A 26,339-nucleotide genomic window follows, 5' to 3' on the forward strand; every position below is an offset into this window, starting at 1 on the left:
TGATTTTTGTTGTTTTGTTTTATCCTAGGTCCCTGGCTAGGTTTTAGTCACCCAAATAGTGTCTGCTATGGATTCTATCTCATGGCGTGGGGCTTTAAGTCAAATTAGATATTGGTTGGTTACTCCTGCAATTTCTGTGTCACAAGCTTTATTGCCCTAACATATCTTGCAGGAGATATACTATTTAGATCAGGGTTTGTGGCTAGCTTGGTAGCCTTTGGTAGTGTGCAGGGTACTTTCCTGTACCAAAGACACATAGGGGTGAACGCTCTGTGTAGGTACCAGCTCAACTTCTCCATGTTCAATGAGTTCTGTAAGTGTTGTCTTCAGCAATGGGGCTTTTTGTCAGTTGTGGAGAGCAACTTATAGTCATGGAAACTGCTTGTGTTGTTTGGGATTCCCACAGGACCTCTTGGCTAACAATTCAATTAGATGTAATCCAATTCCAGTATGGGAAGCATCGTTTGATGACAGGAGATGGCCAATGGACTCTGTCTCCTGTTATTTGATTTTCATTTAGAGTGTACACACACACACACACACGTGTGTGTGTGTGTGTGTGTGTGTGTGTGTGTGCATGCACTAGCAAGCTTCAGAGTTGAGTACTTTAATGTGTGGATTATCTGCTGTAAAGCTATAGTTTGGTCTGTTGCTCTCTTTACCTAATTTTTTGGACCACACTTTTGTCAGAGTATCATTGGATGTTTACATGCTCCAGTGTTTACCAGCCAACTTGAAGTTGTTGATTAATACATGTTCAAATCATCCCTGTTTTCAAGAAGCAGAGTTTAAGATCAGCATGCTTTCAGATAGTTTATGTGAGGAGAAAGGAATGTCTGTTTTCAAAGGGTGGGGACAGGAGGGCTCGGAACTTATTTATCATCAATGGACTGTAGCTAGTAGAAAAGAGAAAGGTTGCAGGGGAGAGAGGGATGGTTCGGAGGGAGCAGAGCTGTAGGGAGGAAAGAATTGATGTCTAGGACATAGGCTCTATAAGCACTGCCTTTACTACCTCAGCCTGACCTGACTGTTTCATTCCGTGAGGGCTAAAATTACTTTAGAGCAGCATCGACACATTCTGATTTTTGTAGACTCACTACGGAGGTTGGCGGTGAGGTGGTGGTTTATGATTTAATCCCAGCACTCAGTGAGGCAGAAGCAGGTGGATCTCTGAGAGTTCGAGGCCAACCTGCTAAATGAGGCTGTTGAGTTCCCGAACAGACAGGGCTACACAGAGAAATCCTGTCTTGAAAAGCAAAAACAACAAACAAACAAAAATTATTCCTTGAGGTAGGGTCTTCTGCAGCCCAGACTGGACTCAGTCTTCACAGTTAGTTGAGGATGACCTTGAACGGATGACCCCTGGCTCCCACCTGCAGAGTGCTGGCTCACATGCTGTCACCACGATGGGCTATGTAGTGCTTCAGACCACACCCAGGACCCCCGTCCAGGCTTGTTTGGGGAGTGTATGGGGGTGTTTCAAGACAGGGTTTCTCTGTGTAGCCCTGGCTGTCGTGGAACTCACTCTGTAGACCAAGCCAGCCTCAAACTCAGAGATCCATGTGCCTCTGTTGGGATTAAAGGTGTACATCTCCACCACTGGGAAGATTTTTATTTTTAAATCACCATAGTTTTGTTGTGATTTGGCTTCTAATTTAATTTTAAAAAATTTGAAACTGGATCTCATTCTGGAGCTGACATTGGCCTTAGACTTGTAACCTTCCTGCCCCTGCATCTCAAGTGTGCATGTGCCTTGGTGCTTGGCTAAATTATTCATGTCTCGGCACAAAACTGTTTTAAAAAGCACATGCCTTTGTTACTTCTCTGTTTGCTGTGATGTAATAGACAAAAGCAACTTGAGGGAGAAAGGACCCACTTTGGCTCATAGTTTCAGGGCATCGGAACTTGAAGCAGCTGGTCATGGGGTATCCACAGGCAAGCAGAGAAGAGTGCATCCAAGTACATGTGCAGCTTTCTCCCAAGACCCCCTGCCTAGGAATGAATTGTCCTGCCACAAATTAATGTATCACTTAATGTCATCAAGACAAACCTGCATAGACTCGCCAAGGCTGCTCTGATCTAGGCTGATTCCCACAGGTGTTCAGGCAGGCTCGCCTCTTAGGTGATTCTAGATGCTGGTAGGTCTGGAGCTGGGGTTGCGGTTGTTGTGAACCACTGAACATGGCTGGGAGGAACCAAACTTAAGTCCTCTGGAAAGCAGCACGTGCTCTTGACTTCTGAGCCATCTCTTCAGCTCCTTCCATATTTTAATCCTCTTCCTCCTCTTCATTCTCCTTTCCTTTTGTAGGATCTTGCTGTGTAGCCCATGCTAGCCTCATCCTAAGCTTTCCCATGTTCTGGGATTATAGTCATGAACACCCACACCTGCTTAAACAATGCTCTCCAGAACTAGTTTTAAAATGTTCCTTTGTCATGTTTGTCAATCAAAAATGAACTGTCACCTAAAGGTTTAGAATGTGTGTGTTTCTTCTTGACAATTTAAAGATGTAAAGACTCTTCTAGTTCAGTGTCGTCACCATGACAGGCTTTCAAGGGCAGAAAGCTGGGCCCACGCTCTGAAACAGAGACAGCAGTGTATGTTGCCAATGTGTCTTACTGAAATCATGTATTTAATTAGCAAGTTCTGGTGCCCATTCAGAGATGGAACTTGATGGTTCTGCTTTGAAAATTCTGACTGGTGTTTCATGAGCACGTCGGTCACCTCCCAGTCGAGGCCGTGATGAGCAGGGTGACCTCCGTTATTTCCTCTGAGCCTCATGTGCTTCTTATCCCCCCTGCTAGTTGTCCGTGGTGTTCACTCCACAGGTGCTCTAGAATCTGTGGCTGTAGAGATGGGGTGCCAAGTCCTGCTGTCAGGTCAGCAGATATAGAAAACACCTGTTTTCTACTAAAGGGTTCATTTTATTGGTTGGCTGAACTTTATGTGGGAGTAATTGTAGGTTGTAGAAAGTTACAAAGAGTCTATACAGAGGTATCAATAACCCCTAGCCCAATTGTGGGCCTTGTTGAATCTTACATAACTGTAACACAATAGTGCAACCTTATGTAACCGTAACACAATACCAAACATCAGGAAACTGGTTTTGATAAGGTGTGTATAGTTGGTTTGCTCTTTCCTTTGCTGTCTTGTGTAGGCGAGATTGATTGGCCCTCCTGCCTCAGCCTCCCGAGTGCTGAGAGTACAGTTGTGCACTATTGCACCTGGCTTTTCAGAAAGAAAAATTTGCTGGAGGTTTGGTTGAAGTGACATTATACCCGTGTACCAAGAGAACTGACATCTTCACTCTAGTGAGTTTTCCAATCCATGAATTGTGCTGTTCTCTGTTTCAGACTTCTGTTTATTTCTTCAGTAAGGGTCTCAGCATGCAGGTCTTGTACGTGCTTTGTTAGAGCTGTTTGTAGTAGCTTTTGCATTTCAGAAGGGCCCAGATTTCCTAGTCCCTCTGTGCATAAATTTTTCAATTCATCCCTTTCTGTTAGTGCCTTTCTTTCATCAACAGTAAGACAACAGCTTGTACCTTTAGCATTGCGCTTCAGAGCTGCATCCCAAGTTCTGCTCCACATGGTCAGTCAAAGGGGACTGTCAGCTAGTCTGTCAGCAAGCCTTTCTGACCAGGTATAAAGTGTTTAGTAGGGGCTGGAGAGATGGAGGTCCTGAGTTCAATTCCCAGTGACCACATGGTGACTCACAACTATCTGTAATGGGACCTGATGCCCTCTTCTGGTGTCTGAAGACAGCTATAGTGTTCTTATATACATAAAAAAATATTAAAAAATAAATAATACTACCTGAAAAGAAGTACCTGAATTTTTTTTGGCCCTTATCAGTAGTACTTAAATTGTGTGTGTGTGTGTGTGTGTGTGTGTGTGTGTGTGTGTGTGTGTGTGTGTGTGTGTCTATGTGTCTATGCATATGCTTGTCTCATGCAAATGGAGGCCAGAGGACAATTTGAGGCAGTCCTTTGTCATCTCGTACCATGTGCTGGCAATGGAATTCAGGTCATCAAGCTTGGTAGCACATGCTTTTGTTTGCTGAGCTATCTCACTGGCCTGCCAGGGTACTTTTCAAGCCATCCAATGGCCTGAGTGTGACTCCTGCACTCTGTGCGGTAGAGAACTGTCTCCTACAGGTTGCCCTCTCACACTGTAACACATGCATACCCTTTCATACATACAAGATAAAATACAGAAGGTCCTGGACTCACTTTGTAGACCAGGCTAGCCTTGAACTCACACTATTTCCTGCCTCTGCCCTACAGAATGCTGAGACTAAAGGTGTACACTGTGCTTGAGACAGGCTCAGATAGCATCACAGTTAGCATCCCACCTGTTCTCTCAGATTTCTTCCTGCACTGTGGCCTTTCACTGGCCTCCAAGGGGCGTTCAGCCACTGGCAAATGTGTCTGTCTCTTCTAGGGAAGGCATTCTTCTCTCTGGCCAGAAACTTTTATCTTTTTCCCCTCTCTTAGGGTTGTACTTACGATGTGTTTGGCATAGAATTCTGGGTTTATCCTGTTTGGATAAACTTCTAGAATTTATAGGTTTGTGAAGGAGTTTGTATCAAATTTGAGAAGTCTTTAGCCATAAAAGATGTTTTTCCAGCTTGTAGTCTTTGCCTATGTCTGTGCTGGGGAAGTTCTCCACAGCTCTATGGATTGCCAGTGTCTCTTTAGCTATAGAGCATCTCCTTCTTTTGGCTCCTTGAGCTGAGGGGAGCATCAGGAACCTTCAGACTCACTGGGCCTTTCTTTATTGACTTGGGTGCTCCCATTGGAAAGTTCATGCTCTGTCTGCACACTCCTGCATGTGTGGAGAGGCACAGATAACCTGCTCAAAGGTACTAGCTAGGGATGGCTCTGTGGGTAAAGTGCTTGCTGCACAAGCTTCTCAACATCCATGTAAAAAATCTGTGTGTGGCACTACATATTTACATACGTGATGCTGAGCTTGGAATTGGAGACAGACAAATCCCTGGGGGCTTGCTAGTCAGCAAGTCTAGGCTAACAGTTGAGACCCAGGCCCCACTGTGTGACTTTTGTTCAAAAGTGGGGGGGGGTTGTGTGGACAAAGATAGCTGTGTTCGACTGTTGGCCCAGCCCCAGCACACCTACACACAGAACTACAGAAGACCTTCCCCCCAAGTCTGTTCTCTTCACATGTAAAATAACCCTACCTCGTGTTAGGTGCTGCAGGGACTATCTCACTCCACCCTTCCTGCTACATCCATAAGACTTCCTACAGGACCATAAGAAGAGTGCCCTTGCCCAGATGGATACTGAGGTTTGTATCTTGGAACTGTATGGAGTGGAGTTCTGTCAGGTGGTCCAGGAAAGCATCCCTGGGATGATAGGCTCTTGCTTTGCCAGCTCTAGGATGCAGTGTTCATCTTGTTTTGGGGTATATTCTTGCATTAGATGAGGAATCTAGAAAGATGGGATTTTGTTCTTAGGGACTAGAAGAACTCACAATGGCGGTGAGAGCCTAGACCGTAGGTTCTCAAGGGCCCTGGGAGTTGTGGGCCAAAAGGATTAAGACTTACTTTCCCTGTTTATTTAAAGAACAGGAAAAATAGGAAGGGGATGCTTTGCCAAGACTGAGGTTGTATTTCACAAACCAGGATCATATTTCCTCATTGTGTTGTAGATCTCAAAATCCTGGGCCCTGTGTCTTTAAAGGCATTCCAACTTTAAAATTATTTGACACAAAAATAGTTAAAATATTATTGACATATCATTAGAGACAATTTTTTCATCCCCCAATTTTGTTTTGTAGATTTTGACACAGCATTCAGTGCTGGGGCCAAATTTCAGGAATTCACTAGGACCATAAAATAATATTGAAATAACTCTTTTTTAAAAAGAAAATAATTATTTTATTATGTTTTAATTATGTGTATAAATGAATGGGTATGTGTAAATGCATACAGGTACCCACATAGGTCAGAGAGGACATCAGATTACCTGGAGCTAGAGTTACAGGTGGACCAACATGGATGCTGGGAATGACCCCAGAGCCCACAGAAGGGCGACATGTGCTCCTAACTCCTGGGCCACCTCTCCAGTCTCATGAAGCAGCCTTTTATATTTGAAGACATTAATAAGCAAATGCCTCCAATCCCTTGAGTACATTTTAGAAAGGAAAAGCCTGGATGTAAGTATTCCGAAAATTTTCTCCATCTGTCTCTCAGTCATTTAAATATGCTGCAAGGAAACAATCTCAGAGCACCTACTGTGTGTTATTTAGACACAACTAAACAATAACTTGTGACGATACTGACGCTGCTGATACATAGCATTCCCATTGTGAGGGCAAAGCAGTTCTCTGTATCTGCTACAGAGAAGGTAGAATGGGGAGCCTGGCTCTCTTGTGTGTTGTGGGTAGGAGTGTAACAGGCATAACTGTCATGGAGAGTAGTGTGGCCATGCCTTGACAAAGTAAGTGTAGAAAGCCACATGACTCTCGATTGTGCATTCGAAGTGGAGACTGTGGGCTGGAGAGATGGTGCAGCCATGAGAACACTTGTCCATTTAGCAGAGAACCCATGTTTGATTCCTAGCGTGTACAAGACAGTTCAAAACTATCTGTAACGCCAGTCCCAGGGGATCCAGTGCCCTCTTGATCTCTGCAGGCACCACACATGTGTGGTGTACATACATGCATATAGGTAAAATACATATACAATAAAATAAATCTAGTAAAATGTTCTTCTGACAAATGAATGACAACATGTGGTAGAAGGAAGAACTTGCTTTTTATAGACGTGCACACGTGGTAAGTCCAGTGCTTTGGGCAGGTTAGGAAAGAGTGACCACCTTGAATTCATGACTACCCTCGGCTTACAAGTGACACACTTACGTTTTTCCCAAAGGAGGGAAATCACATCCTATAGAACCTAGATAAACCCCGCGGGTGCCATTGAGCTGAGTGTAGTAAGCCTCTCCCAGAACCCCTACATGAAGTGTCCACAAGTGGCAGATTCTTACTGACGATGGTTGGATGGTGACGCTCAAGGGAGAAGAACAGTGGGGTTAGCTTAGTATTTAATGTGGACGTATTCTGCAAGATGAGGAGGTTCTGAGGATGAAAAGATGGATGAACGTTGTTAATATTATGGAACCATTCTATTTACCTGCCTACCTACCTATCCATGTATGTACATGTGTGTGCTGTGCATTCACACATGTCACAGAATGTGTGGAAGTCAGACGACAGTTCACCATGTGGATTCTGAGGTGGAACTAGCTTGGTGGCAGGCACCCTTACCATGGGTCTTTATTTGCTGAGCCATCTTGATGTCCTTGAACCGCACTCTTAAAAGTGGTTATGAAGGGGGCTGGAGACATATGGCTGGGTGGTTGGGAGACTCACAGAGTGCTCTTAGAGAGGACGCAGGTCCACTTTCCACTTCACACAGATGTTCATCCAGGTAAAACACCAGTGCACATAAACCGAATAAAACTATTTAAAAATGGCCATGGTGGAGCTGGGGATGTAGCTCAATCAGGAAGGTGCTTCATTTGTCTGAATCAGTCCGGCCCTGGGTTCAGTCCCTGGTGTAGGCAGGCTCATCTGTATACTCCGCCCTACAAATGGTTATAATGGTTGATTTTGGTGTCTTATAAAGATGGTTTCAAATCCTCTGGACTTCTCCTGCCTCTTCCCTTCAAGTGCTAGAATTGCAGGAATATTAATTACAGTACCTGGCTATGATGGTAAATAGTGTTTTGTGTAAACCCAGCACTTGGGAGGCAGATCTCTGTGAGTTCAAGGCCAACCTAGTCTTCAGAATAAGTTCCAGGATAGCCAGGGCCACACAGAGAAGCCCTGTATTGGAAACAAGCAAGCATTAGTGTTCTTAAATGCATAAAGGGAAATGCGGTGAACAGAGCCAGGAGTCAGACCCTGGGCCTGACCCTGGAGCACTGAGTCCAGTCCAGCTCTTGCTTGTAGATCACTTGCTAACAGTGGCTGCTCCGAGTGATGTCTTCTAGGCAGTGGTTGTGGGTCTTTAATTTACCAGTGGAATGGGGGAGGTCAGGATACAGCTCAAATCTGAAGGGGAGGGAGTGTGAGCGGAGCTGGTGCTCAGGAGAAGGGATTGCCAACAAGGAGGGGACAGCACCCAGGTGGGTGAGATCTGAGAGGAACCTGGAGGCTGAGGTGAGGAGGTTGGATAATTCTGGCCTTTCTGGGAAGGAATCTCATCCTGAGACTGTCTGTTAAGTGTTTGTCATTGCAGTGAGGACCTCAGGAACACAGCTTTATACTTTATTTCTGCATGTTAGTGCATAGTAAGGGGCTTCTTTATTCACCTGTTGAAGGGTGTCACAGTTGCTTCTAGATTTGGGCAGCAATGAAATGGTGGCTGCTATAACATCCCTGGGCAGGTCTGTATGTAGACATAGTTTTCTGCTCTGCTGGGTAAGTCCCTAGGAATGCAGTACTCGCTCGTCTCGCTTGCCTGTGTTTATCTGTGAGAGGCTTGCACGCTGTCTTCTAGAGTGTCGCCACACAGCTCCTATTCATATATTTGTGAAACTTTCCCTTCCTCCTCAGCCTCAGCTTCTGGATGTGGAAAGAGTCACCCCATCGGGTTGTATATAAAATGTATTTCCTCAACTGTTTTTGAGGGTACAAAGTCTCATTGCCCATTGTTAATTTCCCAAGTATTCTTCAGAGTTTTAAATTATTCCTTGTTTTTGTTAGAGAGAGAGAGAGAGAGAGAGAGACACAGACAGACAGACAGACAGACAGACAGAAAATGTCTTGTTTTTAAGATTTAAAGATGAAGAAGAGGTGTGCCTGCCTTTTAGAAGCAGTAGCATTGCGTCTTATAGGCGAGAGGTTGAGTCTCGTGACGTTCACTCAGTAACTCAGGTCACCTAGCTAGTATGTGCTAAATATAAGATTTGAGACACAGCACTTCTTCAAGACTCACTCTTCTTCTATTTGGTTTTCTTGAGCCAAAGTGTCTGCGGTGGCTTGAGTAAGAATGGCCATCATAGCTCATGTCATCAGGGAGGGGCACTACTTGAGAAGGATTAGGCCTTGTTGTTGGAGTAGGTATGACCGTGTCGGAGGAAGTGTGTCACTGGGATGAGCTTTGAGGTCTCAAAAGCCCAAGTCAGGCCTAGTGTCTCTCTCTCTGCTGCCTGGGGATCTGTATAGAACTCCCAGCTACTGCTCCAGCACCATGTCTGCCTGTGTGCTCCTGTGCTTTATGCCATGACAACAATGGACTAAATCTCTGAAACCAAGTCAGTCCTAATTAAATGCCTTTGTTTGTTTGTTAAGAGTAGCCTTGGTCATGCTGACTCTTCACAGCAATACAACAGTGACTAAGGCAGCCTCACAAAGCTCAGGATGGTCAGAATTCAGTATGGCCTTGTCTCCACCTCTCAAGGCTTGGACTGTAAGTGTGCATTACCACATCTGGCTTATACTTCCTGGTTACTGCTTTATAGCACTATTCCAAAGTGTCTGAGACACACAACATGAAGGGACAATATTTTGTTCTGGCTCAGGTTTAGAGGTTTCAGTCCATGAAACTGTAAAAGTTTCAGTTCATGCTGCAGATCTATCTGTGCTGGGGCAGATGCAGTAGCAGTAGAGGAAGAAAGCTGTTCACCTTATGGTGGCAGGAAGCAGAGGATGAGAAAGAGGCTGGGCCTCTTTGTGGGTACACTCCCTACTTACTCCAGTCAGGCCCCACCCTAAAGGGGTTCACCAGCTCGTAATAAGGCTTGTGGATGAAATCAAAGTCTCCATGATCGAATTTTCTTTCAAAAGCTATGAATAGTGCTGCATTGGAAATCAGGATCTCAACCAGGTGCTTATAAAAGGAACCAGTCCAGATCCGAACCACAATGCTGCTTCCATTAAAAATTTTTTTTTAATTTTATTGGATAGTCTCTGTATTTACATTTCAAATGTTATGCTCCACCCCCAGCTGCTTCCATTCTTAGTGCACCATGTCCAAGCATTTGGACTTCCACATTCCCCAGCCCATCTTAGCAGTGATTCTTAAGTTTCTGTGCTCAATAGAACCATCCCACAATCTCTTTAAAGTTCAGAATCTTTAAAATCATGTCTAGAGGTTCTGATGTGAAAGGCCTGGGAAAGGGTCTGATGTATTTCAAATATGCACTTTTGTGTGTGCATTCGAATGGGTATATGCAGGTGCGTGTGTTCTAGGGGCAGGGGGAGGATGCACAGAGGTCAGTATCAAGTCTCTTCCCTTATTTTGGGGATAGGTCTTTTACTGAGCCTGGTATTCAGTCAGTTGGCCAGGCTAGCTGGCTAGTACTTTCTCAGGGACCCTCCTCTCTGTCTCACCGTCATGGGATTGCAGATTCACAGGCTGTACCTGGCTTTGTATGTAGTGTTGGGGACCCAGACTCCAGACATCATACGTGTAAAATCAGCAGTTACTGAGCATCTCTCAGTCCCACATACATCCTTCTGCATAGTTCTGGTGGAGGTTTACAGGCCGCATAGTTTTAAAAAAAAATCTGCTGTGGAAAATCAGTTAGAATCAGAGAATCCTTCTCTAAAGGAACATGTTTACTGCATGTTTTAGAGGGCTGGCTGTGTCCTTGGTTCTTGTGTTTAGTTTTGTTGGATGGAGCCAGGGAGTAAACTGCTCTCCACCACTGCCTCAGTAACACAGGACTACAGTGGTTCTTCTGTTCCTTGGTGGTAGCTGACTGCATCATCAAACAGGAAGAGCAACAGTTGTGGGTTGGCATGGTAGTTGTCAAGAGGATGTTTATATGGAGTCCAAAAGGCTAATTCAAGGACATGCAATGCCAGCAATTTAAAAAATATGCAGCATTGTATAAAGACAAGGCCATTATTTAAAAATTATACTGACTGCTCTGATTCTCAGTTTTCGCTGTCTTTAATCTATACAATGTGCTCATTTTTAAACAATTTTACTTACTGTGAGATAAAGGTAGTAACTTTGGAAGGAAAAAATAGGCTGTTCTATACAAAGTCAGTATTCTCAACAGCTGGAGTCACTGATCAGTGCTGGTTCTGACCAGAGCAGACTCTCCACCTTTCCCCATTGAGGTAGAACTCTCTGAACCAGAAAACTAACTGGTTTGGTTAGGGAGCTCTTGGTATCACCTGTCTCTGTTCCTCTGTTCCTGGAGTCACAGGCGTGCGTAGCCATGCCTCAATTCTAACTTAGGTGCTAGAGATTTGAACTCAGTTCCCCATATTTGCATAGCAAGCACTCTTAACCCATTAAACTAGTCCCAACCTTTAGATGGAAACCTTTCAGGGTAATAAAATGCGTGCTAAAGTTTGGGTTAGTGTGCTATAGTTTAGATTTCAAATACTTGCCTAAGTTGTATATGGTAAAGGCTTTGTTCCCAGTTTGGCACTTTTGAGAGATGGTGGATCTTGAAGAGATGGGACCTAGAATGAAGAAGTGAAAAAGGTGTAAGAATTCATCAAAAGTGTGCTCTTGAAGGGGATTTTTTTGATTTCTGGGTCTTTTTTTTCCTTTCACTTGTCCGACCCGGGCCATGAAGTGGTTTCCTTTTTGAGCATTTGTCACTTGCCCCAAACCCAGAAGGAACAAACCCAGAAGGGCCAAACAACTAGAGATGAAAACCTCAGAAACTCCAAGCCAGAAGAAACGTTTGTGCTCGTAGCTGATTATCTTGGCTGTTTGTCACAGTGACTGGAATATGACTAACAGAGTGCTCATTGCTAAGTTCCCTAGAGCCCAAGCTGTCTCATGTCTGCATATGCTGGGTACATGCACTGGGGAGACCACCACGTCAGAGCAGAGCACCTGGACCACCTCAGACGCTCTGCCATGCCCTTCTCAGGCAGCACCTTCTACCTTCAGATTAACCACCACTCAGATTTCTGTCACCATGAGTTGGTTTGTCGGTTCTTGGCCTATTCTCAACCTTCCCTATTAAAATGTGGTCTTAAGGGCTGGAGATGTGGCTCAGCACTTCAGAGTCCTTGCTTCTGTCTCTTACAGAGGACCCAGGTTTGGTGTCCAGCACCCACATGGCAGGTTGTAACTATGTGCAACTCCAGGGGATCTGATGTCTCTTCTTACCTACACATATGTGGTGACAGACACAGTCAGACCCACACACATGTATTTTTTTTCCTTTCTCTCTTCTCCCTCTCCCCTCCCTCTCCCCTCCCTTTGTGTCTCCACCTCCTTCCCGCCCCTTTTTCTCCCTAATCTCCCCTCTTTTTCCCTTCCCTCCCTCTCTCCTTCTCTTTCTTTCTCTCTGTCTCTGTCTCCCTGTCTTACTTTCCTTCTCTCCCCCTTCTTCCCTCCATCCATCTGTCTGTATGTCTGTATGTCTCCCCCCTCCCCTTCCCTCAACTCTTATGATAGTGGACATTTGGACTGTTTCCACTTTTGGCTGTTGTCAGCAGTACTGCTCTGAAGATTGACATGCAGGTCTTTCGTTGACAGGCTTCTTCTCTGAGATACACACCTAGTTGAGCTGCAGCATTAAGCAGCATTAAGAGTCTTTGAAGAACCGCTAAGCTCTGTTCCAAAATGGTACAGTGTATCACATTTTTTAAAAAAATTAAGTGTTTCATTTTCTTCTTCGGGTTTAAGTGGTTTATTTTTTACTTTAAAGGGTGAGTGCCTGGCTTAAATTTTTAGTTTGTTTTCTGAAATTGTCATGTTAGCTTGTGATTTTCTAAGTTTTAGAGCCCGTGAACATTGGTGTGTGACATTTTACACACTAGTTCCATTTTGGGTCTTTAAAATTTTTTACTATGAGAACCAATTTTTTACTATGTCTTTTTTGACCAGCAACTCATTTGCAATAAAGATCCTCAGGTTTTTCTGTTTGATTATGTAATAGTTGTACATATTATTTGGGGTATAGTATACAGTTTTGATTCCTGTATAGAATGTACACTAATGAGATCAGGTAATTAGCATTTCTACTTACTGCCCTGCACCCCAGACTCTGCTCTTCCAGGTCTTCTCTCTCAGGGACTATGTAGCCCAGCATGGCCTGAAACTCTGCCTCCTACTGGAACATCTGGCCACACTGTTGTGTTGGAGAACATGGGCCCACCTTCCTCCTGGCCACCCACCCACTCTATTCCCTTCCCTTCCCCATCTTATGACGTAACAACTGCTTTCTCTTCTACTTGACATCCATATTGTTAGCTTCCACATGAGACAGAGCATGTGGTATTTGTCTTATTCCATTTAGCATAATATCCTTTTAGGATTGCTTTTTACTTTCTAAACAAATGGTTTTTCCAGTGACTGTTTAGTTGCTGAATTCTAATTTTATGGTTCTGTGGTCAGAGAATGTGGTCTTTCCATGAAAGCCAAGAAATTAAACACTGTGAGTGACTTAGGCAGGGATGGATGGGATGCTATGAGAAATAATGGGGTACTTGCTGTGGTATGGGAGGACTAGAAGAGAGAGCTCACCTCTGTGGCCATCCCTCAAATCATTCAGTTCTGAACTAGGAGAACACCATTGCTGCAGTGGGCTCACAGTGCTAGAGATGTAGAGAATAAACTCCATGGTGAATATGTAGAGACTGATCTAGAAAACCGGCTCTGTTCCCCGTCTTTTGCTCTCTGAGTAGCAGCCAGTAGAAAAGCCCAGGTGGACTCTACTCTGCTTCTGTGTCTGGCCTGTGCACCGTCCCTAGTCAGTGGGTCCACTCGCCCATACAGGCCTATCTATCTGGGAATGTCATTTTAAGTTGGAATTTTCTAATTTTTAGTTTTATTAAGGCAGTGGTAACAAGACTTGTGTATATTGACAGTGTGCTATGTGGTTCTTTTATTTAATTTTTTAATAATTACTTTAGTATGTTAGGGATGGCACACATGTGCCATGACACATGTGAATGTCAGGACAGCTTGTGAGAGTTGGCTCTATTCTGACACCATTTAGGTTTCTGGTTTCAAACTCAGGTCACCAAACTTGTCAGGAAGTGTTTTTATCTGTTAGTGGATTGTTTTGCTGTATGTGTATACACTGTGGGATGATTAAATCAAGCCATTAAACATATCCATTACCTCGTGTGCTAGTACTGCTTTTAAAGATCTATGTACTCAGCAGTAGGCATGTATGCAGTTGGCTTCCTCACTGTCTGACTCATGCTCCACATAGACCCTGAGCCTGTTCTTCCTCTCTGATCAACATCACTCTGTCTTCACAGAGTGAGGCAGGCTGAAGCCCTGTAGATAAGGACACTTGAGATGTCTCTTCCACCAGTGCCTTGGAGGGAAAGTATGTGCTTGTGTTCATGCATGTAATGCAGAATCGAATCTAGGCCCCACACTATATCCATCTATCCATCGTACATCCACCAAAAGTTAAAAATATTTTAAACTTGAATACAGTGATTGTGCTGTATGTGTGTATATATAGGTGTATGCATGTCTTAGGGTTTTACTGCTGTGAAGAGCCACCATGACCAATGCAAGTCTTATAAAGGACAACATTTAATTGGGGCTGGCTTTCAGGTTCAGAGGTTCAGTCCATCATCATCAAGGCAGAAGCATGGCAGCATCCAGGCAGGCATGGTGCAGGAGGAGCTGAGAGGTCTACATCTTCATCTGAAGACGGCTAATGGAAGACTGACTTCTAGGCAGCTAGGTTGAAGGTCTTAAGCTCACACCCACTGTGACACACCTACTCCAACAAGGCCACACCTCCTAATAGTGCTACTCTCTGAGCCAAGCATATGTAATCATCACAATGCACTTATGCACGAATATTGCTTTCACCTTATTTCCCTGAAACATGGTTCCTCATTGAACCCGAGGCTTGTTCTTTGCTAGGCTGCCTGGCCAGTGAGCTCCTGAGATTTTCCTATCTCTGCTTCGTCAGCTCTGGGGTATTGCCTGTGTGGTCATTTACAGCTTTGTATGTGGGTACTGGGAACTCAATCTTGGATTCTAATGCTTGTATAGCATGTTCTCGTCCATACTGCACTTTCTGCCAAGTCCCTGAGACATTAAAAAGCACTTATTTTATGTTTTGCCTATGTGTGTTTATGTACCACATGTGTGCAGTGTCTTTGAGGCCAGAAGACAGTTGGTTGCTTTGGAACTGGAACTAAAGCTGTCTGTTAGCTGCCATCTGGGTGTTCTCAACTGACTGGATGCCCTGCAAAAGTGACCACTCTTACACCCTGCACCAGTCTCCTAGATTTTCTAAAGAACTTGTTCCTGGTTCTTTGTGACTTTCACATTATGTGTTCCAATCCCTTGCATCTTACCCTCCCCTCATACCTGCCCTCCACCCTTGCAACCTCCTTTCAACAGAGAAACAAAGTCTTCTTGTGGACACTGTAGCCTGTCACAGTGTGTCCAACAGAACACCTCTTTTCCATACTTCTTTGCTGGCTTCTGCTACTCTATCAAAACTGGAACCTCCTGTCTGAGTTCTGGCTTTGCTCTGTAGGAGCTGCACTGCAGAAGTTCATTGATGGGCTGGCTGGATGATGTCCCTGGCCAACTCAAAGCCCTGGACTCTGGGCCTAAGAGGTCTCCCACCCTCACACCCTCATGTGGTTTCTGAGGGTGCAAACTCAGGCCTTCATGCTTATATGACAAACACTTATATGACACACTGAACCATTTCCCCACCCCTACTTTCTTGTTTTCATTTTTAACTGTTACAGACTATGTTTGTTGTAAATTAGCTTGTTTTGTTCAATGTCTAACTTCAGGTTTTTGGTGTGACTTGCTTCCCTTTTATATTTATCGTATAAGTACTACTTACACAGTACTGCAGAGCACGTACTCTACAGCAGTTGCTAGAGCTGGTGGCAGCATGTCATCTCTTACAGCCTTTTTGTCTCCTGACTTGATGGGTCCACTCATTTTGCTGCATTCAGCTGGCAGGTCATGTGGGTGCTGAGATCATCTGCACAGTGACACTAGGTGTTTTGGGGACTTAGCTGAGATGACTGTGACAGCTGGGGTGTCTGCAGCTCTGTCTCTGTGTGGTTTCTTCCCCAAGGTTGTGGGCCTTAGTTTTTTCAGAGCATGGTGGTCTCAGGTTCCAGGATATGAGGGGTGAGGTCTGAGGCTCTGCGGCCTTGACCCTGCCTCTGTCACATCTGCCCTCTTCCTTTGGTCATAGAAGTTTCTAAGATAGCCTGCAGCCACTGGTGAGAAACAGATTCCCCTTCATGATAGGAGGAACTGAATTACTGCAGTCTTTTTTTCTCTCTCCAGTAGTAGAAACCAATACACTATTTTTTTCTGCTTTAATCTTTTATGCTTCTAATGGTGGTGTAGTGTCTCTTTTCTTGTCTTTGGTTGTTTTATTTTGTGGTTCTGGGCACAGAACCTAGGCCAGCCTTCTAATGAGCCACAGTCCAATCTTAATCCTCCCATCTTTGGAATTTGAAACTCGGTTCCTTTCCTGTGTAGCCTGGATATTTTTGTATAAAATTTTGTCAAGACTCCACTTGATGGTTCATAACTCTCAGGAGCTTTCGGGAAGCTTGTTTGCTTCACTGTTCCTTGGCTGTTTCTAGCTGTTTATCCTGAGACAGTGTCTGTGGCATGACTCTCCTTCAGAGTGGACGGAGGAGGTCTACGGTTACCCTCTCTGGCTTCCTCTCTACCTGGCTCACATCTTTTCTCTCAATAGTCCTTTTGCAGGGTGTCCTCTAACAGTAGCACCCAGGTGGCACATTACTCAGTTTTTGCTTGTCTACAATTGTTTTACTTAATTCAAAGAAGATCAGGCAAAGTGTCCTGGGACAACAAAGAGGAACAGAGGAAGTTGAGGGGACCTAAGAGGGTAACAGTGCACTAGCAATTTACATGTGACCTTGGGGCTCCCAGTTCCTACCTGGTCCTGTGGCTCAGCCAGCACTAGGGCCAGCTGGGGCACTCCCCACTGTGACTCCTGCTGTAGTCCTCATGTGACTGGCCAGGTGACCCACTTGGAAGTGAGTGTGTTGACTAGCCTTATCACCTGCAGAGGTCAAGAGGCTCTTTGTGAGACCCCCCAGGCTCAGCACTGTTCCTGTGCTCAGCTGCCCTTCCGTTCCTGCTGTCAGATCTCCCTGCTCTGGATTATCTTTCTGAACCCGTGCTTACTAAAGTTTGAGTCACCAGTGTTTGGAATGCAGGAAAGGATTGTTTCTCTTCGCAGGGCTCTCTCTCATTTAGTGGCCAGTGGGGACCAGTTTCTAGGCTCATGCCTTGCTAATATCCTGTAGGACTGGCATATCCCTGACCAAGAAAACCTAAAAGCTGTCAAATGGCAACAGGAAAGTCAGCTTTGGTGCATTAGTGTTGATTACTTTCAGTGAGGGTAAACTTGAAAGTGGCAGACATCAGTCTGCTGCTGAGTAACCAAGTGGTCAAATTTCCGCTCACTTGATAACTTGTTACCATATTTGACTTCTAGTCCTTAAAGCATAATGCTGGTCACAGTTCATAACTCGGGGATCTTATCTTTCCTCAGGAAAGTTGTAGAGAGACACAGAGAGACAATGCTTGTGTGTGTGTGGAGGGGAGGGGTGAGTTACAAGGTTAGCCTTGGCTACAGCAACAATCCAGAGCTTGGCACCTGTAATTTGTCACACAGTAAACTATTTCACATTCTGTTACAAAGTGCTTGCACATCCTTGAGATAACTGATTCTTTGTCAGTATACATTTTAAATGCCAATATATTTTCTAAGCTATATACAAAGTGCCCTATTTTTCCTTGATTCTGAGATGTAAATATCCCTGTCCTTCCGTGTCTGTGAACAGGCAGTGTGTAATGGGTGCATACTTGGACTTTACTGAATGTGGTGAACTGAGCAGCACTCCACTCTCTCTACACAGTATCTCCGACCTTGTTAGCTGCTTCAGGGTTGTGTACATGCATGTGTGTGTGTGTGTGTGTGTGTGTGTGTGTATGTTTGGGGGGCTGTGTTTATATGTAGAGAACAGAGAAAGATGTCAGTGTCCTGCTGTACTTAGTCACTTGAGTAGGGTCTTGAGCCATGTAGGAGGCTAGTAAGCCAGAATAATCCTCCTGCCTCTGTCCCCCACGGTGCTGGGGTTGCAGTTGTGCACAGCCATGACAGCTTCTTATGTGGTTGCAAGGGATTTGCATTGAGGTCTGAATACTTGCACAGCGAGTGTTCTTATCCTCTGAGCCATTTCCCAGCCTTGTAATATGTATTCTTAACTTACTATAGTCTGTCATCAGACATTATACCATTTCTCACATAGGAAAATATTTTTCTCCCATTCTTGTCTGTTTTGTTTTAGTTTTTTTTTTTTTTTTTTTTTTTTTTTTTAGACAAAGTCTCATTATATATCTCTGACTGGCCTTGAACTCAGGATTGGAGAACCTTTGCTCACGCTGTTCCCTTTGAGCACTGTTTTTTATAGATAGAGATTTTCATGTGGTAGTCCCCACCTGTTTGCCTGCAGATCTGTCACCAATTAATTATTCTGAAGTTTCATGATCTTCAATAAAACTTTGAGAAAAGTAGCTGGTTTCACTTTTTCTGAAAGATATTTTGCAAGGTTTGGAATTTTGTCCATTTTCTCCTTCATCTTGGACATTAATAAAGTTCAGTTTTAGTTACCTATCCTGGCTGGAGGCAGGCTCTTCCAACCCTATGGTGCTTTGATATGCAAATCTTCATTTGAAGGAGGCAGGTACCTGAGAAAGCAAGGCCTGGTCCAGGTCTTCTCTGAGGCTGTGCCAGCAGCAGAAACAGGATTTCCTGTCTTCCTTCCTTCCTGTTTTCCCTTGTGAAAACATTTGTTTGCTTTTCAGAACCCCGGCCAAACTGAAACTGTACCTGCGGTCCTCCATGACAAACACTGCTGCCAGGGCTTGTTGCTGTCCTACAAGTTCTGCTCCGAGCAACTCCTCATGTGCGCACAGAACTCAGGCCTGCCTCCACGTGGTCAGAGCTCTGTGATGGAGCTACCAGACCACTGATGACACTTAATTAGCTTTTGTTATTACTTTTTTTTTTTTTTTTACAAGCACAGAGGGGTTTTTTTGTTTGTTTGGTTGGTTTTTTTTTTTCTTTCTTTTTTCTTTCTTTTTTGAAACTGGGCTTCTTTGTGAACACTGGCATTCTTGGACTTGCTTTGTAGACCAGGCTGGACTTGAACTCAACAGAGATCTGTCTGTGTCTACGTCCTGAGTGCTTGAATTACTGGAGTGTGCACCATCATGTCTGACCCTAAGCACAAATGTTTTAATAATTTGTGGTAAATAAGAGTGACATTTAAATCCACTAGGGAAAAATGAAAATGATAAACATTTCTATAGAAAATACAGCCTCATATGTTAAACGCTTAACACAGACCAACTAGTTGCCTAAATCTCAGCATTTAGAACTCTCACAATAGTAACATTAGTGTGTGGGGGTGACAGAGGGGCCTGAGACAAGACCGTGGCACATGAGCGGGAACCCTCAAAGGCATTTTTAGAAACAAGAATTCACAGCAAGAAATAAACACAAACCTGACCCTGGATGCAGCAGAAAGCAACTCGGAGTCGGAGTGAAATGAGAAACAGCAAACACTACAACCCAAATTCCCCGATCTTTAATAGCTTAACCCAGATGTTACCTCCCTCCCCCCACACAGAGATGTGAGTCACACACAGGTCAGAGCCGTTCACTTTGAAAACAGTATCTTTTTCTCATGGCGTACCTGCTGACATGAGAAAGTTGTATGCAAATGATTTATGTGAGCTGTGCTTTCTGATGAGCAGCAAATTCACACTTGCTAAGTAGATCTTGAACTGGCAGGCTTTGCAGCCTCCTGGTGTTCAGAGCTGGGCCATTCTGTGTAGTGGTTATCTGGCTGCCCTCTTCTGTTCCTGATAACAAAGCTGGCGGTCTCTCAGCACCTTCTGTAAACCATGGCAGCATACTCTGATTTCTGGGAAGAGTCATCATCGGATCCTTGTCTTTTAAGACATCGTAAGTGTATGGATCCTGTCCATCCCCAGTGAGAACACACAGGACAGACATGGGCATGCTCAGGTAGTACTTCCCTTCCCTGCTTCTCTGCCTTGACTACTTAGGATCATGAGGAAGTGTCTCTCGCTCTGTATTCACTGCCATGGCGTTTGTGTAGGAAACGGTGACTATGTTATGAATCGAGGAATCGCCCACATTAAGACTGTATGAGTTCAAGGCCAACCTGACTAACTTAGCAAGACTCAGAATAAAGGGGTTGGGGTGTAGTTCAGTTACCTGGCATGTGCAAGGCCCCCTAGTCCCCCGGAGAAAGGATCAAAGCTGGGCTGGGACAGAGCTCTATGGTACGTAATCGCCGTGCATGCACAGGGTCCTAACTGCTGTACCCAGCATCACAAGTAATGAGAGAGAAGGGGGTGGGGGATGGTGAGGGCATTAAGTCCCCGGAGACTTATTTAGTGATGCCCAGAAAGCTTTACCACAGTGGAGTGCTCCTCCTCTAATGGACTGATGTCTGACAGGTTTTTGAGTAGAAAGGTGCGGACAGTAAAATAAGTCACAGGAATTAGAAGGATGCACAAGCTCACAGTCGACACAGATTGTGCACAGCAAAAGTGTGTGTGGGGAGCCTCCCCGTCAACGGAGTGGTGTTGGCAGACATTGCGAGCAAGAGTGCAGAGGCTCCTGAGAGATGGAAGCAGCTTCTGAGCCACCAGCAGAGATCTCTGTAAGCCATATGTCAGTTGTTCTTCACTGTGCTGCCTTTAGTCTGGCTTCAAGCTGATGTCACACTCAGGAGAAGCAGTGATGTATCAGATGTATCAGCCAGGCACACCCCCCCAGTGCTGAAAATTCAACTCACAAATGGCTTAAAGCTTCTCCACAGTGACGCTGTCACCCAGGATTTTCATGGCCAGGAAAAGAAAGTACACCTTCTGTTGAAGACCTTTTGCAAAATGGAAACATCCAAATGTTAAAGACCACACAGGATGGACACCTTTGTCATTTTTTCTTACTTGAATTTGGAGGGAACATTTTTCATTATAGCACCTTTACTTCTCCCAAGCCAAGAGACTGAAAGTAACAAGGCAGAGCCCAGGATGTCAGAAGCAAGTCCAGGCTTTGTACTGGCTTCCCTGGGCAAGGCCTGGCATCCTGCAGGGGAAGGTCTGCAGAGTGAGGGAGCGAAAACCAGGCTCCCATTGAGCTTACAGAGATCCGCTTGCTGTAGTCTTGTGAGTGCTGAGATTAAAGGCATCCCACATACCCAGCCTAGAAATCTCAAACTTTAAATGTAGAACAGACAGCCAATCAAATAGATTAAGTAACTTTTAGCTTGTTTAATTTTTTTCTGAAGTTTTTGAGAGTGAAATTTAATAGTCTGATACCACAAAGCACTTGGGTATAAGTCTCTAGGAAATAAAGATACTTCCTATATTAATGCAACACCATTATGGTGTCTTTTAAAAATTACATTGTGTGTATGTGTTTGTGTGTTTGCATACATGTGTGCATGTGCGCATGCACACCATGACACACATATAGGATTCAGGATCTTGGGGATCACACTCAGGTTTGGTTTTGTGGGAAGCACTGTACCTCTGGCTCCCCTCTTTTAAAACAGGAAGCAAGCTTTGGTTGGGATTCCTGGTAAGGCGAATGCGCAGCCCTTTATTGTTTAGTGCCTTGCTGTCTTTAAAGAAGAGAGAAAGCCAGGCAGTCCATGGAGAGTTCACATGGATGAACACTGGCATCTTTAGGATGAAATCATCTAGATGTCAGTTACCTTTATCATTCTTAGCAGCCTTCTCGTCTTCAGGGCAGCCCGAGAAAAACCATTTTCTTAGAAAAACCATCTGTAGAAGATTGAAATCTGCAGTTCTTCCCTTCTAGATGCTTATGTTTTGTGTGTGTGTGTGTGTGTGTGTGTGTGCGCGCGCGCGCGCGCGCTCGTGTGTATGCATGTGTGCATGTGTCAGTGAGGTCAGCAGGAGAAAAGCCTTAGGGTTTCTTAGGGGTTGCTTTAGGCAGCTGATCTGTGTGGTTGACTGATATTGGGTTTATAGCACTAGAGGCTGGGTAATTTGGGAAATATTCTCTTTGTTAGAATACATGGATGTGGAAATAGTTTGAAGAGGAAAAGTGTATACTTGTTTATGCTTCATATTCCGGGGTATTGGGTGTTCCTGGCTCCTTTGTCTTCTCTCTTTGGTATATGTTGGACATGTCTCCTACTTTTGCTGATTGGTATGAGCTGAGATCTGCAACCTGAGACAGGTTAGGCCAGTGAGAATTAAGGAGAGTTTCTAGAGGACCTTCTGGGGAGAAGCTTGAGGAGTCCTGGGGTAAAGAAGCCTTAGCTACCAGGTACTGTATAGTGAAGCTGGCACTTTGCAAGACAAAAGGAAGACACTGGTTCCAGAGACCTTGTAGAAATCTAAGTTTGTCATGATTGGCATGTGTTGAACATCTTGGATTGTACTATTCTTGTTGTTTACCAGACACATTGAATTATAGACCATTATTTCTCTTTAAAAGATTCTTTCTGCCTGCCTGGCTATCTCTCTATCTAGGTGTGTGTGTGTGTGTGTGTGTGTGTGTGTGTGTGTGTGTGTGTGTGTGTGTATGTGTGTGTAAGCACGTGCATTTGTGTCTGTCAATTTATCCGTCCATTTGTCCATCCATCCATCTATCTAGTGACTCTAGAAGCGCCATCCAGTCCCTTGGAATCATAGTCATGGACACGTGTGAACCGCCTCATGTGGGTACTGGGAGCCTCTGATCATCTGAGCCTCTGATAGAGCAGCAAATGTTCCTTAGTGCTGAGCCATCTTTCCAGCCCCATTCTGTCTTCAATATCGCTTCTCTAGGGAAAATCATCCCATCTCTTTTGGCCTCAGTTATAAAATAGGGATAACAATGGCTGTTCTCATGGTGTTTTGAGGGGCCCGGGCATTTTATAGCTCACTGTTACTTGGATACAATAACCCTTTCCTTAGTAGTGTCTTGGCATAGAAAGTTACCTAAGGACGCTGCTGAGGTGCTGTGCATATTTCAATGTGGAGGAGCAGAGGAAGGAAGAAGTAGAAATGTGGCGGATGCTCTGCTTCCCACCTTTCTCCTTCCCTCCCTTTAGAAGATGTGCTTATTATAAATTCTGTATTCATTGTTCTAATTATTTTATGACATGTATTTATATGCCTGTGATTATAATTAGTTTTTACTATTTAAAAATGATTTGTTTATTTTATGTGAATTGGTGCATGTATGTTTGTGTGAGGGTGTTGGATTCCCTTGAGCTGGAGTTAAAGTTGTTATCTACCATGTGGGTACTACAAATTGAACCCAGTCCTCTGGAAGAACAGCCAGTGCTCCTCAGCTCAGGCTCATCTCTTCAGCCTGTTGGTGGTTAGTTTTAATTGCCAACCTGACATTTAAAAGAATGTCTGGAAAAGAAGTCTCAGTGAAGAATTCTCTAGATTAGACTGGTTTGTGGTCATGGCTGTGAGGAAATTTCTTGATTGGTTTGAGGTGGGAAAGAATGTGGATGGCATCATTTCATGCACGGGCCGGGTCCAAGTGAGTGAACAGAGCAAGGTGTGCACTAGCATGGTCACACACACGGTCACACGCACACAGTCTCTCTGCTCTTGACTGGATGTGTGTTCAAACGCATGGCATCCCTACAACAATGGATCGGAATTTCGAGACAAATATATCTTCTCCCTCTTATGTTGTCAGGGTATTTTGTCATGGCATTGGAGAACAAGACTAAGAAAATACCTGAACAATATGTTATTTAGTATTTTGCTCTAGAGGTTCATAAAGGAATGTATGTGATGTCTACACAGATGGTCTGAAATCACCTGATAGTTGCTTGTGGCAACTGCACTTGTGTGAGAGCCCAGCACGTTTACCCATCCTACCGAGGATGGGCATTTAAGGTCTTGGATAGTTTTTACTCTATAAGCTATGCTTCTTCAACATCGTTGCACTTCTTGCTGCATTGATGGAGAATGTTCTGTATATGCTTAAAGGAAAGCAGCTGGGCGTGACATGTGCATCCTTGATGCTGTCTGATGTGCCTGAGTGTGTCCCAACGTACCTGCTCATTTGTGCTCCTTGAGTTCTGCTCCCACCCCACCACAGCCAGTCTGGTGAGATTGGCATGTATTTTTATAGTTGTGCTGAAGAAAGCCCCTAGTTCTACAAGGCTCGCGGTGGGGCTGAGTGTGGGCGGCCAGCCCCGCGCTGTCTTCCCACTGCATTTCTCAGTCCCCAGAGTGTAACCACTCTGACCTTTCTTACCTTTGTGCATGTTTTCTGTGTCACACATGTAGCAGGTCAGTGAGAGGCTGAGAAGCAGCTGAGAACCGAGTACAGCAGGTGCTGGGGGTGTGATGGTAGGCGTCTGTGTCTGTCTTAGCAGAGAAGTACCCCAGCATGGTAACTGCTCTTCGGTGCTCTGTGGGTGGAGAAGGTCAGTGATAAAGCTTGGGGGCGGGATAGTCAGCATTGTGGAGTGAGGTGTGCTCAGAGGTGGCTGGTGCCCTGTAGCTTCTGTCTTCCTCCAGAGAAGCAGGCGGCCTCTGTGGGGTGGATCAGAGGAGGGTCGGGGCCTCCCATCCCCTCCGCCCACCTCAGTCTCCAGCCTTACCAGGTTCCCTGCAGTTGTTGACTTTTCTTTCTTCTTCTTTTCAGTACCTGAAGACCTGTCATTAGAAGAGCGAGAAGAACTTTTGGACATTCGTAGAAGAAAAAAGGAACTTATTGATGACATCGAGGTAAAACAGTGACAGCGGAGGGTCTTAGCCTTTGGATTTGTGTGGGATACTGAATATCAATAGAATAGCTTCAGGAACATGTAAAACCGAGTCTTCGGTATGTGTGTTTTAGAAGCACAGAGACAGAAGAGATGGTTTCTCCAGGCTGGTGTGGCAAACACTACCCCAGACAGCACGGACTCTGGTAGAGACTTTGATGGGGCCAGAGTCCCAGTAGTTGACATGTGGCCTCAGAGTTACAAGTGTTAGGCATAAACAGTGGCAGCAGCCGGATACAATACCCTTTTCTGTGTGTGTTATTCTAGGCACTTAGAGAAGTGTCCTTTGAATGGACAGACAAGTATATTTGTTGGATTCTGACTGTGTGCCATGTGCCTGCTTGGTAAGGGCAGAATAACATACAAAGATGAATAAAACCAAGGGATAAACTCTGTCTTCCCGCAGTCGTGTATGTGACTTGCAGAGGGCGTCCCACAGGACAGGAGCTGAGGGAAGCTACAGTTTCGGAGCTGGGGATCTGTGATGCCTCAGACCCCACTCAGAGGCCACCCCGTCCTTGGTGTGGAGCTTCCTCAGGAAAGACAGTCAGTCGTGTGGCTCTGCTTGAGAAGCTTCCTAGTCATTGTCATTGCCAAAGTAAATGTTGTCTCGCAGGCCAGGCCTTGTCCTAGACAATGACTCCTTTCTAGGAACTTATTTACGTCTGAACTTGCTGGCACGCACATAATAGCATTCTGAATAAAACGTCTTTGTACTTGAGAGGTAATTGGTGGCCATTTAGCTGAAAGGTTGGCCCGCATTCTTGGAAAATTCTGCAAACCAGAGAAGTCCTTTATCTAAGAGTAAGACTGGATCTCGTGTGGACAGAAGTGATCATACTGCTCAGTAGCAAGGACCTTTCCCTGAATCTGACTGCAGAGACGTGAGGAAGCCAGCCAGTGGGTATTGAACCTTTTCTGTCCCCTGTTTCTGATGTCTCTGCGTTGGGCCTTGTCCTTAGGGGTTCACGTCACTCTTTTAAAAGGAGTCATAACTAATCATTGCTTTAAATTTTTATTATTTCAAATTATGCATGTGTGTGTGGGTATATGTACGTGAGTACAGGTGCTCACAGAGGCCAAAGGAGTGGGATCACCGGAGCTGGACCTATGTGGTTGTGAGCCATCCGGTGTGTGTGGGGGGATTGGACTTAAGTTCTCTGGAAGAGAGTAGCATAGGCTCTTAACTTCTGAGCCTTTTCTCTTGCTCTGGGGAGTTTTATCTTTTATGAAGTGACAGTCATGAGACTGGTTGGCAAACCCGATGCCAACCTAGACATATCTAGGTTTCTGCTTCCCTCAGAATGCAGGCTACCCATGCCTCTGGTCATGTGTGATGACAACATGATTTAGCTAAGGACTCCTGCTTACCTGTACATGCTTTTATATTGTTTACTTTCTTCTTGATTTTTCATACAGTTACTTAAGAGCCTGCCTAGTTGACCTCTGTGATGTGTGTGATGAGAGGTGGAGATTGTGTGTGGGTGTGCATGAGTGTGTTTGCACTTGAGTATGCACATGCATGCTTGTGTTCTCTGTGCTGTGCTTCC

General features: G+C 44.7%; 1 protein-coding gene across 1 annotated transcript in view; it reads left to right on the top strand.

Moving 5' to 3' along the window:
• The window catches only part of CYTH3 (cytohesin 3), an 88,149-nt gene that overhangs the window by 39,825 nt on the left and 21,985 nt on the right, over positions 1-26,339 (top strand). Inside the window, exon 2 of the mRNA XM_080940482.1 lies at positions 24,669-24,751. Coding sequence (XP_080796608.1) covers positions 24,669-24,751 — 83 coding nt within the window. The remainder of the gene's footprint in view (positions 1-24,668; positions 24,752-26,339) is intronic.

Source organism: Micromys minutus, assembly GCF_963924665.1.
Source record: "Micromys minutus genome assembly, chromosome: 29".
Taxonomy (NCBI): domain Eukaryota; kingdom Metazoa; phylum Chordata; class Mammalia; order Rodentia; family Muridae; genus Micromys; species Micromys minutus.